This window comes from Epinephelus moara, chromosome 13 (assembly GCF_006386435.1).
Source record: "Epinephelus moara isolate mb chromosome 13, YSFRI_EMoa_1.0, whole genome shotgun sequence".
Taxonomy (NCBI): Eukaryota; Metazoa; Chordata; class Actinopteri; order Perciformes; family Serranidae; genus Epinephelus; species Epinephelus moara.
This window is the reverse complement of record NC_065518.1, coordinates 16,037,062-16,050,829: the sequence shown is the minus strand read 5'-3', so window position 1 is coordinate 16,050,829 and position 13,768 is coordinate 16,037,062. Positions and strand designations below refer to the sequence as shown.

Genomic DNA, 13,768 nt, shown 5'->3' with positions numbered 1-13,768 from the left:
CGACCAGGGCTAGGCTCTAGACTCTAAGGCTGTGTGTGTGCGCGTGTGTATGTGTGTGTATGCACGTGAATGTCAGGAAAGAAGTTGGTGCGTGTGTGTATGCTCTTAACATTTGCATGTTTCTGCCCCAATTCCCAGAAATTAAGAAACTTGATTCAAAAACAGTGACTTGTGTTTACAATGCTTTCATATCGCAATCTGGAGGTTAGCTTAAAAAAAAAAGTTTGATCACACGACTTGTGAGATGAGACGGTTTAATAATGCTCAGCCAAATGATGTCATGACATCACCAACATCTGCCCAGGCTCCTGCTGAGTCCTTTACTGCACTATTGTTGATGCTACGAAGCAAAGACTGTATATAAAGATGGACGACATGACAGCTCCTCCATCCTTATAAGTTTGGTTTTAATTGGTTATTTGATGCTATTAAGACAGGGTTTGACGACATGATTGACAGCTGTGTGTGCCATTTGAGTGCCTGTGATCAATGGCGCCGCTCATGATTAATCTGACAGGTGTATGGGCGGGAACTTGACACGGTGAAGACCGCTACTGCACAGACTCTTGCCGTACATCTTTATATACAGTCACTGGTATCAACACACACACAAAACAATCTGGTATGTTATGTTGTGTTACTGGGTTAATGCAATAATAACAGTCTAAAAAAAAAAAACATACACACACCACTTCCTAAATTCGGCCACCAGTTTTTAAGCCACTTCCTGCTAAGTACCCACAAAGACTCTTCAAGTCCACAATGTCAAATTAAAACATCACAATAAAAGTCAAGTTGACAAAGCAAGGACTGTTTATGATCTTTCCCTCAGGAGCTGTGTGAGGCATAAAAATGTTTCTTGGAGTCTCTCCCTCAAAAAATACACATCAATAGGTGGATAAATATTGAATAACTTTCAGCCAATGGCATAAAAGTTCAGCGGCGGCAGGTTTTGAGGCTGCCTGCGGGGTGGTCAGGCACTTCAAAGGGTCCTGCGTGGCCCCCTTTGAGGGCATAGTAAACAGGGGCACACAGCGCGCCCTCAGAAAGACCAGCCTGCGTGAGGTCACTTCCTCTTTTCTCGGGCCGGTCCTCCAGCGTTCCGCCTCGGCTGAGCCTTCCAGCCAGAAAATGAGACCGTCTGTCTGCATCTCTGTCCCTGTCCATCTCCCTTCCATCCGTCTCTTCAGCCACAACTTTCTAATAGGCTTTATCTGCAGCCATCTGTATCTCTCCCTCCATCTCTCGCTGTCTTTCTGTTGTTGTTTCAACCGTCTCAGGGTCAGCTGTTATCTCGCCAGCCAATCCACGGCTTCTTATCACGGCCAATGCAGCCTGCTAGCGCTCCAGCCAGGGAGAGATCAAGGTGCCTGAGTGGTTCTTTGCATTTGTAAACAAAAAGAAACTACCGTTTACAGCCCGATTTATTGATAAGGGGATCACGTACGAGAACATGCCTACATCTTCTAGTTAAGGAAAAAGAAAGAAAGAAAGAAAGAAAGAAAAGAAGCTTGACTGATTGAGTGACACCAGCGGGAGTCCGTGTGGGGTTATCATTGGCATTCACGATGCTGTCCACAGTAATCTGTCTTTTCTATATGAACAGCCAGTATGATGCAAACCAGGGAAACATTCAATCACACTTCCTTCTCAGTCAGAGGTGGATGCTGGAGCGGGATGGCAGGAGCGGCAACTATACAAGCTGCGTTTCACATTCAATTTTATCACTTGGTGCTAACAGCGAGATGTGTGCCTATGCAGCAATGCTGCAATGCCTCTGATCTTACCAGCCTGTGTACTCTATCAAACAGATCACACCAGGGCCGGGCAATATGACCACAAATATTACAATATATTCTCTCATATTGATCAGTGTCAGTACTAATCACAATATCAGTTTAATGGTGCTCCCACTGCTCCCATTCTGCTATTGCTTCTGTCTCCTGTTTAGAACTAAAAGCCCGAAGAAAGAAAAGAAACCAGAGGGTTCATTAAAGTTTCAGATACTGAGTTATTTTATCATCAAATCCAACTGTCTATCTGACCCTGTGAAGACACCGTTAAAATTTGGACAAGTCTGTTAACTTTATTTTCTGTTGGGGCTAAAATTGCCATCTGAAGGCTGAAAGTCAGATCTCAATCACGAGCAAATCAAATCTGTTGTTTCTTCAGTGCTGAAATTCGAACAGAGACCCAATGATGGATTGCGTTATGTAGTATTTTTAATTGAGGTTGCAATTTACGATTAATTTAATTGGTGATTAATGTGTGGATTATTTTCTTGAGTGATCCATTAGTTGTTTGGTCTATAAAGTGTCAGAAAATGGTGAAAAACGTCCATCAGTGTTTCCCAAAGCAAAACATGACGTCCTCATATGTTTTGCTTTGTCCACAACCCAAAGATTTTTCAGTTTACTGTCACAGACGAGTAAAGAAACCAAAAAATATTCATATTTAAGAAGCTAAAATCAGAGAATTTTGACTTTTTTTTCTTAAAAAATTACTCAAAATGATTAATCTATTATCAGATTACTTGGTGACTAATTTAATGGTTGATAGCTAATTGATAAATCGTTACAGCTCTACTTTAACCAACATGTTTTTGTTTTTACATCATGCTAATCGATCACATGACGCGCACTTCTCTATTGTATTTTCATGTGGCTCAATAGGTGCAGTCATTCGACGTGTTGCTGTGAATGGATCTGCACTTCAGCGATGCAGAGGCTTATTTGTTTCCATCTGACTGGTTGTCCATCTTTGTTGTTTCAAGTTTGTTTTTGCCCCACAGCCAGTTTCTGTTTTGGCTTTGCCTGTTTGTTCCAAGCCTGTTAGTGTTGCATGCCTGACTGTTTGTATTACAACTGTCTGTGTACACTCTGAAATATTGATGCCTGAATTCATTTTGCCAAAAATAAAACCTCAAAGTGTTCTGCTGTAATTATTGATCATTTCAGCACCCGACTTAATCTGAATTAGAAAATATATCACAACAGAGATGTATGTAAAGTGACGTCAGGGGTGCATTCTCATAAGTTGGAGCCGATCCACTACACTTTACTGCTGTTCTCAAACCTCCTTTAAAAGGGAATCGTACAGCAGGAGTTTAGGTGGATGTGAGGTGGTAAGTATTTACAGCCATATGACTCATAGCAGGATAAAACCTCAAGTATTTACCTGCAGCTTTTGCTGCCTACAACCAGTTTAATGACTTCATAGGAGTTGGGACTCTTTTCTCAGCGTCTCCTAAAATAACAGAGTAAGAAGAGGCCCCTGAACTCTTTGGTATAAAAATAACATGAGCATCGCAGGGAGAGATAAGGAGGGCCTTAGCCGGGCTTGTTTTGTTCAGAATAACGCTGTCATCGCGAGCTCTTTGTCTTAAACACAACTTTTGACAAGGTTTCTGTTTCAAATAAACAGCCCTGTCGACTCCTGCTATTTTAAGACGTGCTTAACTTAAATGGGCAAAATACCAAGGAGGCCTCGGCTTGCCAACTTTTGAGTAACTGTTCGAGATGGTATTTATTACAGACCATAAAACTAACTGAACTGATCAAATGTCAAATGGGACTCGGAGGGACACTGTGTCTTGACGGTGTAATTTGTGTGATAAAAAAAATCATCGCTACCTTCTGTGTGAGCTCCAGAGCCGTGACGACTGCTAACCATGTTGCTGCACGGAGCACATAAACAAAAAAGGGTCAGCCGTGTATTATTAGCGCCGGCGCTGAACTATTACCATAGGAGATACTGTATTCATGAGCACACAAACTTGGAAGGCTTCTCCATCTAAAAAAATCGTTATGCATTTTTCAAATTTTTCATTTTCCTAACGATATGTAGAAGATGCACGGCTCCATAACAAAAAAAAGTAACAACTGTGCCAATAATGGCCCGGGGCACTCATGATCACCTCACTAATTCTGCTCAATCCCCACTCTCATTGATTTTCCTGGCTTGCTAACCCTGTGACCACATACGTACACCTCCCTATGTTCAACCTTTCCGCTGACCTCCTGAAAACTTTATGCCTTTAGCGAACTACCAAGTTCACATTCAACAGCTCATTCTAGAGCCGCTTGCCTCTTAGATATTGACATGCCTGGGGTGGATGCTCTGTTATGTGTATGTGCAGCGTATGCCCCTATGGCTGTCCAGCCAACTCTCCTGCCAGACTACTCCTCCAACTCCATGGATAGGGTAATCAATGTTGAAGGAACGCCCACACTTCCCTCAAAGACGGCAGCCCAGCATTAGCTCATTCTCGTGGAAAAAAAAAAAAAAAAGAAGTTGTCAACAATAAGAGCGGTTTTCCATAATCTTCCAGCTCAGTGCAAGGCTGGGCCGGGAGTTATCATTTTCTCTGGGATTACAGGCAGTGTGGCTGTCCAAAGAACAACTGCTGCACCTGCCACAGTGGCAGCCCCCGGTGCCACTCGCCTCCTGATCACTCACTAACAGACACAAACTCCACTTTCTGCGATCCACAACACGCTCATGGCACTTATAAAAAAAGTTTACACACAACTGACTGGGTGACGTGTTAGTGACTGTGATTAAATGCAAACAAATACGCATTTTTCCAATCAAAACATCCAACAGAGAGGAGGGCTGTAACACTGAGGACGTATTCAGGACAGATGAGAGGAGGAAAGCAGGGTTTGTTTGTCTCTCTGTCATGACTCAGGGAAGAAGAGCTGGTGAAGGAAGAAAAAAAGTACCGGGCGGAGTGTTACTTACAACGATGTGTGCCGGTGACGGGGACCTGGCATCTTTAAGTGCTTGTCTACTCTGAAGACCTCCTTGTTGAACATCTAGCAGGGGCCATTTCATCTGTAGGTACTGAATGGCAGAAAGGAAACAGAATGGAAAGAAAGAAAACAAAACATGTTAACAATGCAGAAACCAAAAAAGGACAAATTAAAAATAAGACAAAAAAAAAAAGGGAGACGACATTTCTTGACGGGTGTACGAGGGTGTGAGAACTCAAAAACATGGAAAAGCAAATAAAGATCTTAAGGCGGATGGTGGATGGGGTGAGGATGGCCTCAAGCATGCATCTGAGAGTCCAGCAGGGGTGCACACAGGAGCTGTGTAAACTGAATAACACATTTTTTTAGAGAATCATACAGCACAAAACTCTTCTTTAACTAGCCTTGCTCCCTCACAGTAAGCACTAAAACTATTTTCTTTTCTAAAGTAGCTGACGACTGACTTTGGATTTCATTAAGTCACCAGTTTGGAGTTGGGGGAGGGCAGAGGTTAAAGGTAGCACTGTACACAGCCCACGGCTTTCAGATGACCTAATGTCATAAATGTGACTGTTGTCAGACTTTTACTGGAGCCCATAAAGAGGTTAAAGCGTGGCGTCTCACCACACTCCTCTGGGGCTAAACCTCCTGACTGCTCCCATAAATGATTGACTTGGCCTCTATCAGAAGTCTCTCCCTCTTTCTCCCACACACACACACACACACACACACACACACACACACACACACAAGCACAGAACAACAGATAAGCAGAAACAAGGGTCATGAGAAACATCTGTCTGTGTTATAAACTGGGTGGAGTCCTTTTAATTTGATGACATGTGCTGTGTTGACTGTTTTCCTTAATCTAACTACCTTGTGCCTTCTACCTAAAATGAACAGGACTGAGCTGGTGTCCTCATCTTAATATATTTAAATCATAATAAAACAATTTACTGTCATTAAAGAACACGTTGTTTGCGCAGATTCACATTGAATCAAAACAGCAAATTCTCTGTAGATGTGTCAGCCTGGTGTTGACCTTGCTATAGCATGTGGTCCAGACTCTGCTTGTCAATGTCAAGGCCACCTAGTTTGAGGGAAAGGTCACAGCAGCTGTTTCAGCTCTTAAGTCCTTTGAAATGAGCGCTAAGGGATGAAGGGCCTAAAAAATGTGAACTCCTGAGTCAGCAGAAGTTCCATTACATTCAGATATTAGCCTCAGTGGCTACATAAGTGATGGCAGTTCTGGATTTGCATTCAATTTAAATGGGTTTAATCCAAGAAATACTAAATATAATACATACTAAGAAAAAAAGCCCAGTGTTTCCCATATAATTGTACCAGCCTGGCCAATAGGAACACCTCACCAGGCCAAAAAATCTTGATATTTTAGAACATCCATTCCAATCTATCCCCTATATTCATTCTCCAGCAGCATGAGTCCATGTGCAAGACAAGTGTCTGTGGTTAGTTCACATGTATGTGGTAATAGCAGGACACTCAAAGCTCTGTTATCTAACCTACAAAAGTCAGCTGTACAGGTGAAGTGAAGATTGCACAGTTGTCGGTACAAAAAGGTTGACATCACGCTAATGTGGTGACGGATTCAATGTTTTGCTCTTTTGCCCTCATTGTTCTCTGTGAGGTTCGCTGGAAATGATGTGATGTAGCCCCTGGTGCGTTTTATGAGACGCGAGCACAGTGCTGGACTCAAAAAATAGCCTTTTAAATGCTACATGGCTTGTCAGCAACCAGTAATAACTTTGGAGGCAATTTGGCCCCGTGTGCTCTGATTAATTTGGCATGCAGTTAACACACCAGTCATAATTTTGTTTTAATGAAAACTCAGCTCTTGGCATTTGCTCTTGGTGTTCTTCACCACTGTTTTGGAAAAAGAAAATAACAGGCGTAACGGGCAAACCAGCTTTAAAAGTGAAGTATTTTCTTATTAAAATGAGACCAGTGCGGCGGATCTTGAACGAATGGCAAGATAGGATCATGTGGCCTTTGGAATGATAAATATAAAGTAACTGACAGATATTTGAAGACACTTCCAAGAAACTACAAGTGTTACATTTGAGAAGGGAATTTGGTGTGGTGGCAGGTGGTAGAATGACCAGAGCAGTTAACCTAGGTGGAGCACTGAAGCGCTTACTGAGAAAGACAGTTTAAGGTTCACGTGCTCAAATGAAAAAGCCTAATTTTGGCAGTAAAATAGTTTGTCTCAAAAAAACCAAAGGAAAGAATAGGAACAACCATTGGTGCTGGCCAATTCCAAAAAGTGGGGACGCTACGTAGCATTCTGAATCATGCTGAATTTGATGCCTGTGACATGTTCCAAAAAGCTGGGACAGGGGCATGTTTACCCCTTTGTCACATCACCTTTTCTTTTAACAACACTCAGTAAGCATTTGGGAACTTAAGACATGAACTGTTGAAGAAATTGTAAGATTTAAAGACTGTCTGTGACAAAGAGTGGACCAAAATCTTATCTGAACACCGTGAGAGATCAGTTTCTCCAGACAGGAAGCGTGTTGAAACTAGCATTGCGAGCAAAAGCTTCTCCAAGTATTAAATAAATTCAAGTTAGTGTACTCAATGCTTTTTTTCCCTGTCATTCCACTTTAGTGCACATAATTTTTATGAATTGAAATGTCTGTCAGAGTAGTTTTATTGAGTCAATACCAATGTCCGGTCTCAATTTCATGTGAAAAGCTGCACTTGAAATATTGAAAAATAACTCTGACAAGCTGAATACTTATTTCCTCTGTTGTACATCAGAAAGGATTTGCAAATCATTGCATTTGGTTTTTAGCTTCCCAACATTTTTTAAATTGGGGTTGTACAAAAGTGGGTAAAAGGCCTGTTTTATAACCTTTGCTTCCCGTACTATCACAAAGGTAGAGTCATTTCGATGGGCATCCATATAAGCCGCAGCAAATATCCCCCTAAAAACAGTCTGACAGGTCAACTTGGACTTGGATCTGGACCTGTGATGCCATTTGCACATAAACCTTCGACATGATTGAGAAATCCAAACACTTTCCACCGCCTGATACCCACATTTGGAGACGCTATCTGAATCCTATTCGCTTGTATTTCTTGAGTGATTGAGATCATGTGCTTCTTTGCAATAATGATATAAAATCTAAGACAGTTCCTGCTATCCTGTTACACTTCATAATTATCTCACTATCACTATTGGCCAAAATCCCAGAATCACATTTTGGCACTTGGTGACATAAAGTCAGCTGTTTTATAAATGATACCATCAGTGATTATTCTACACAATCTATGAAGCGCAGAGGAAACTAAGCTATGTCTCTCTGGTAGCAGTTGTATAGTGATGCAGGTACATTAGATTCAATTTCTTTGTGTTGCCATCCAGCAAGGGTGACGGCTAGTTTGTATGCATGTCTGAGGCTGTGTGTGTGCGTATGTGTGTGTGTCAGAGCTGGTCAGAGAGGGAGTGTGTCGCGACCCTTCCTGAGACTGTGTCTAAATCAGTGGTAATTAGCGAAGAGTTCACTGTGGGGTGCCTGCCAGTGGTAGACGCTGGAGGGAGTTATTGACTCCATGTCCTCGGTTACAGCCCATGCAAGGGAAAAAACTGTTTGCTGCCTGGTCTTTCTCCACCACTACCACTCATTTATGACCCCGGGAAGGTTTTTATTGCTAAAAAACTGGGTTTGTTTATGCTTGTTTGTATGTCCTGAGAGTGGAAAAAGGAAAGGTTGTAAAAACTCCAGAGTTGAGGTCTTGTGGGTTTTTATGGACCCCCCACACTGGGTATTAATTGCCATGAAGGGGAGAGAGGGGGAGAAGAGGGGGGGTGGACAGGGTGGTGTTGTAACAGTAAAAGAGGAGGAAGAGAGTGACGGGGCTGCTGTCATCTATGAGGTAATTCAAGACAGTGTCCATTGGTGCCAGGGGGGCTAGAAGACGGGGGGAACTGTGAATCCAGTCATGGGAAAGTCCTGCCATCGCGTGTGCACACATGCTCCCACATGCAAATATTCAAACGCAGCTGCAGCCGGAGAAGGGGTCGAGCGAGAGGACATACTGAGTAGGTGGGTAAGGAGCGTGAAGGTGACACCCCCCGAGTGTGGCGGCGGGGTAGAGAGACACTGGAAGACAACAGAGAGAGGGAGGGTGCCGCAGCGCATGCCCTGACAAGTGGCTCCACTTCAGCCCTGCTATTGCAAATGTTCTCACACACTAATCTCTCCTGCAGGTTTTACAAGCATGCCAAGGAAAACGGAGCCCTGGCAAGCACCGGGCTTTCCGACCACCCCCTTCTTGGCCTCCTTCCTCTTCCTCCGCCCGCCCGCCTGCCCTGCTAACCGACGCACCGCCTGGGCTTGAGTAGGCCATGACCTCTGACCCCTCTCTGCTGCTCCAAGCCCCTCCCTGTTCCCCACTCTGCGACCTGAAAACTCTCCCACTATGAGGGGGGCCCCCCGGGTAACTCAAGAGCCATTCCAATGTGACAAATTGCTCCGGAGTTCTAGGATAACTCTCTCCTCTCCTCTGTCTCTCTTCCTGCCCCCCTCCACCCCCATCCCTCCCACACACACAAACACTAACACGACCCCTTGACAGACCCACCCCCCCCCCCCACCCTGTAAGAGCCACCCAGTGGCTGTGCTTCGGGTTGTGCAGCAGACGGCTTCTCCTTCTCCCCTCTCCCTTTCAGTCTCCCCTCTTCTCTCTTCCCCTGCCCCGCGCCCCTCCTCGCCTGGCCAGCCTCACAATGGGAGCTGAATGACTCAATTGTCTCTGATGAAGTGAAAGACAAGGGAGTCCTCTAAATCCTTACAGAGGGATGAACTCACTCTCACTGTTCCGATTTGCCTGTCCTCTACTGCTTTCCCAAGCACAAGGAGGGGGCTGCTGGGAGGTGTTTACAGGGGCTATGACTAATGATTATTTTCATTATTGATTATTGTGTCTGTTCTTTTTTCAATTAACTGTTAACTTCTGTAAAATCAGCCAGACAGTGTGCCTGTTCCCAGACCCCAGGGTCCCAAGGTGATGTCTTCAAAATGATTTTCTTGTCTAACCAACTGTCAAAACCAAAATACATCCTCACAATAAAAGAAGCCAGAACTAGGGATGTCAGATTAGGTGATTTTTGCTTCATAGCCCGACACCTATTTACAGGTAACTAACCAGTTAATTTTTTAGGAGAAAAAAAGAGCGAAATGACGTAAAATACAAGAGGCCTTTCCTTTTAGTCCTGTGCTCCGTTGACTCAATGAGCTTTAGCTCCGCATTTCAAAGCACTACCCATTATGAGGTCGGAAACTGTTCATGTTTTGTGTGGTAAATATCTCGCCTTTTATTTTATTTTCTGTTGGCTTTGCTAACAGACAGACAGCTAGCCACACTGACATGCATAGTCAACAATGCCCATCCTCCAGGCTGCGATACTTAGTTAACGCTAGCCTTGGTCGCTCTGCACTACACTCCAAACGGGTCGCGTGTGAGCTAATGTTAGCTAGTGGCATCGGTCACTTACCGACTACAGCTGGTAATGTCAATAAGTTGGTGGGACCGACCAACGGTGTTGCTGCGGTAACATGGTGGCCATCGTCCACTCTCCCCCAAGTCACCCCAGCGAGTGAGCAGCTTCATTTTGAGACGCAAAGCCTCTTTAGCAGTGTTAGCACCACTGGCTGTGCTGACACTGCTAACAGTGCAAACAGAGCTAACAGTGACAGTTAACAATGCTAAAGGGGGTTTGCTACTTAAAACTGAGCCGTTTACTAACTGGGGCAACTTTGGGGGAGCGCGGAGGGTGGCCACCATGTTTCCACAGCAACGCTGTTGGGTTGGGACAGCGTTACGAGTGGTGCTAGCGTGCTCACTAGCTCCTACCAGAGCCACGTGGTGCACAGTGCAAAATGTAAAACAGCAAAATTAACCTATAGACCGACATGTGTAAGCAGACACATATTCTTGGTGGTTAACCAATTCACGGTTAGTAATTGCTAACATCCCGAGTCTGAACCACTGATTCATTTTCTGTTGATAAAATAATCTGCTTCTTGTTTCAGCACTATTTGTTTTTTACTATACTACGTTCGAGCAGGTGCTTTCTATTTGCACGCTGGACTACTCACCCAAATGTGAGTTACTGCTGCTGCACCAAGGTCTGGCATGTTATGAGTGTTAACCCAGATCCACACTGACTGTCATCGCAGTGAAAACAAGCTGGGGCCCTGGTCCCGGTGTCACAGCTCGTGGCAGAGGGGAAGCGGGCTGGAGACAATTGGAGGGGCATCCTGAGCGCTCACACATCATCCTCACACGTCTGCACACCAGCTCCCACCACTGCTGTTACTAATTCAACAAGCTGGCGCAGAAGCAATTTGGCCTAAAACACTCCTTCCTGGTACCAGCATTCGACTCTGATCCTCCCAAATATAAAGCATTTTTTCCACATCCTATCAAACATTAACCAAACGTCAATACGTATTGACAAAGGAGGGGGAGAAGGTCTTGCTCATACATTTTTTAGTGTGAATGACAAACACACAAAGTGCAGGATTGTTCTGCCCGTTTCTGGTCAACAACCAGCTCCTTTTCCATCAAGCCCCCATCTGATGTGTTTATCACATGCAGCCTGGCGGCTGGAGCAGCAGCCATCGCACGGCTTGTTCGTTTTGTTTTGGATTAAGAGCAGAGGGCTTCAGACCAATCAAACAAACAGAGCTCCTTATGTGCCAATGTGGCTCGCAAACACTGGTCCACTTTCCAGCAGGGGAACCAAGGGACAGATGATGAGGACCACCGGGGCTTCATCAAGCCTCCCAGCCATGTGAGCAATGTGAGAAAGGAGGGGAGACAGGCAGAGACAGACAGACAGATAGCAGCTTGGGTTTAGAGTCAGCATATGGATACTGGGTGTTGCTCTGGAGAGTCCGGCAGATCTTCGACCCATCTGTGGCCGCCTCATGTGACAGACATAGCTCCACACGAACGTCATACGCAGTGTATACAGATAACACATGTACATTCACAGCGACCCCCCCTCTGACATGCTGTACATGCTTACTCACGCATTCGCACCTGAACAACAATGCTCACCCACATTTGAACATACGCTGGTCGACAGGCCCGGCGGCTCCTCTGGGAGTGCGCTCAGAGATGGGATTGACAGCTTGCAGATTACACCAATCAGACCGCTACTCTAAAGAGCTTTATTTAAGTCTGAAATGATCAAGGCTAGTAAGAGGAGCCCATTCAAAGCTCTGCAAGTAAACTGCACAGAGCTTAAAAGATTAGTTCATCCAGTTTGACTACAATTTTATCCCTTTAAAAAACGAGAGCTGAGCATATTGTCTTGATCTGTTGCGGATATTGCCGGCAGTCTTTGTCCTCGCTCACAGGTGCCAGAGAAGACACGTGGTTGTGCAAACACGTAATTTATTGGGGAGGGGGCAGTAATTTTCTGTAATTGAGGGAGGGAGAAGCTTAATGAAACACAGACTCTTTGAAATCCCCCTGGTTATAAAGAGAGCCCACTCAGCTATACGATACATTCGGTCGAGCTCAAGAATACCAAGCCCAAACTGGGAGAAAGTTAGCAGACACAAGAGGGCCCATCATGGCTGCTTTGGTTCTACTAATGCACATTTTATGAGTAAATATTAAAGAAAAGAAAAAACACACCCCACCTGCTCTGATAGCCAGAGGCGTTTTGCAACCAGGAAAATAAAAGTGGAATGTGGGAAGGCCTGGGGTTTGTGTGCCCTGGGGCGGGAAGGGGTCCGCTGGGCCCATATTTACTCCAAAGCCAGAACCGCTTGGGGGTTCCACTGGCCCTGACAGCACTGGGGCCGCCGACCTGATCCAAAACCTCCCCTCCTCACCTCCTCTACCCCTACTCCCTTTGCCAACAATCTCCACCTCCACCTCAAACTCCCCTTCTCTCTCTTTCTTTCTTGCAGAAAAACTCAACCTGACACTTTTCATATAAGCCTGTTTTTTCCACATAGAGAATGTGTGCATGACCTCTCCTTCCTCTCCACCCAGCTCAGACTTTACTCACCCCTTAAAACGAGGCTGTAGAAACAGGCTTGTGAAACCACTATTGTTCATAATATCTCAGAAAGTATTGCAGGTCTTTGACAAAAAAAGGGGACAATTGCTTCGTTTTTAACTGATGTATTTGGTGTCCTTTCTTTTGACTTATTTCCATGAACACTTAACTTTTATCTGGCCTGTTCTGGAAGTTAGTTTCGCTCTCTTAAACACTGGTTCATGAGATAAGTATGGCTTTGCTGGAACACTGTTTACTTAGCAAGTGTGGACAAATGTGCTGTTCAAACACCAGCTGATTGACCGGAAAGTTTCAAAGGATTGCACAACACGTAGCCGACAAATTTTTTTCTACAATAATGACAAGGAGAGAAAACTGTCCACTTGTTGAAGTCTAGTAAAAAATGCAGTTCACTTCCTTTGATTAAACTGATTTGATGATGACAGACCACAGCAGGGATTACTCACACCTGGATGCACATGTAGCGTTCTCAAAGGAAGTGTGAGGGTGACATGATTGCAGTCCAAAACACACCAACTTCTCAACAAGCCTCAGAAAGTAAACAGCGTTCCATTTCTGACTTCTGCGCCCCCTCCCCCCCCTTTCCCACTGTCCCTCTCCCTGTGTCATTAAGACTATCTCTTGGCTGCTCTATAAATATTGTGGCAGGGAGGGTGAAGGCCAGCAGGAGCTGGCTGGTCTTCCGTCAGCCCCGCTAATGAACAGGCGCTCTGGCACCTTTAGCATCAGGCTCTGCTGCAGAATGCCTCTGCTTTCAGGTGGTTCTCCAGCTTCACAGAGCTCCTCTGCTATCTGACTGACTCTTTCTTTCCTTCCTTTAGTCTTTCTGTCTTTCTATAAATATAACTCAGGCTTTGGGGGGCTTTTATTGGTTTCCCTGACCACTTGGGTGACAAACCAAGTAGGTTGTGTGTTATGAGGCTGGAAGCTCTGATTGGAGTTG

At 44.8% G+C, this 13,768-nt stretch overlaps 1 protein-coding gene across 22 annotated transcripts in view; it reads right to left on the bottom strand.

The window, feature by feature from the left end:
* The window catches only part of tcf7l2 (transcription factor 7 like 2), a 103,766-nt gene that overhangs the window by 62,803 nt on the left and 27,195 nt on the right, over positions 1 to 13,768 (bottom strand). For all 22 annotated transcript variants that reach the window (XM_050060518.1, XM_050060534.1, XM_050060535.1 and 19 more), the window contains exon 4: positions 4,744 to 4,845. In XM_050060518.1, coding sequence (XP_049916475.1) covers positions 4,744 to 4,845 — 102 coding nt within the window. The remainder of the gene's footprint in view (positions 1 to 4,743; positions 4,846 to 13,768) is intronic.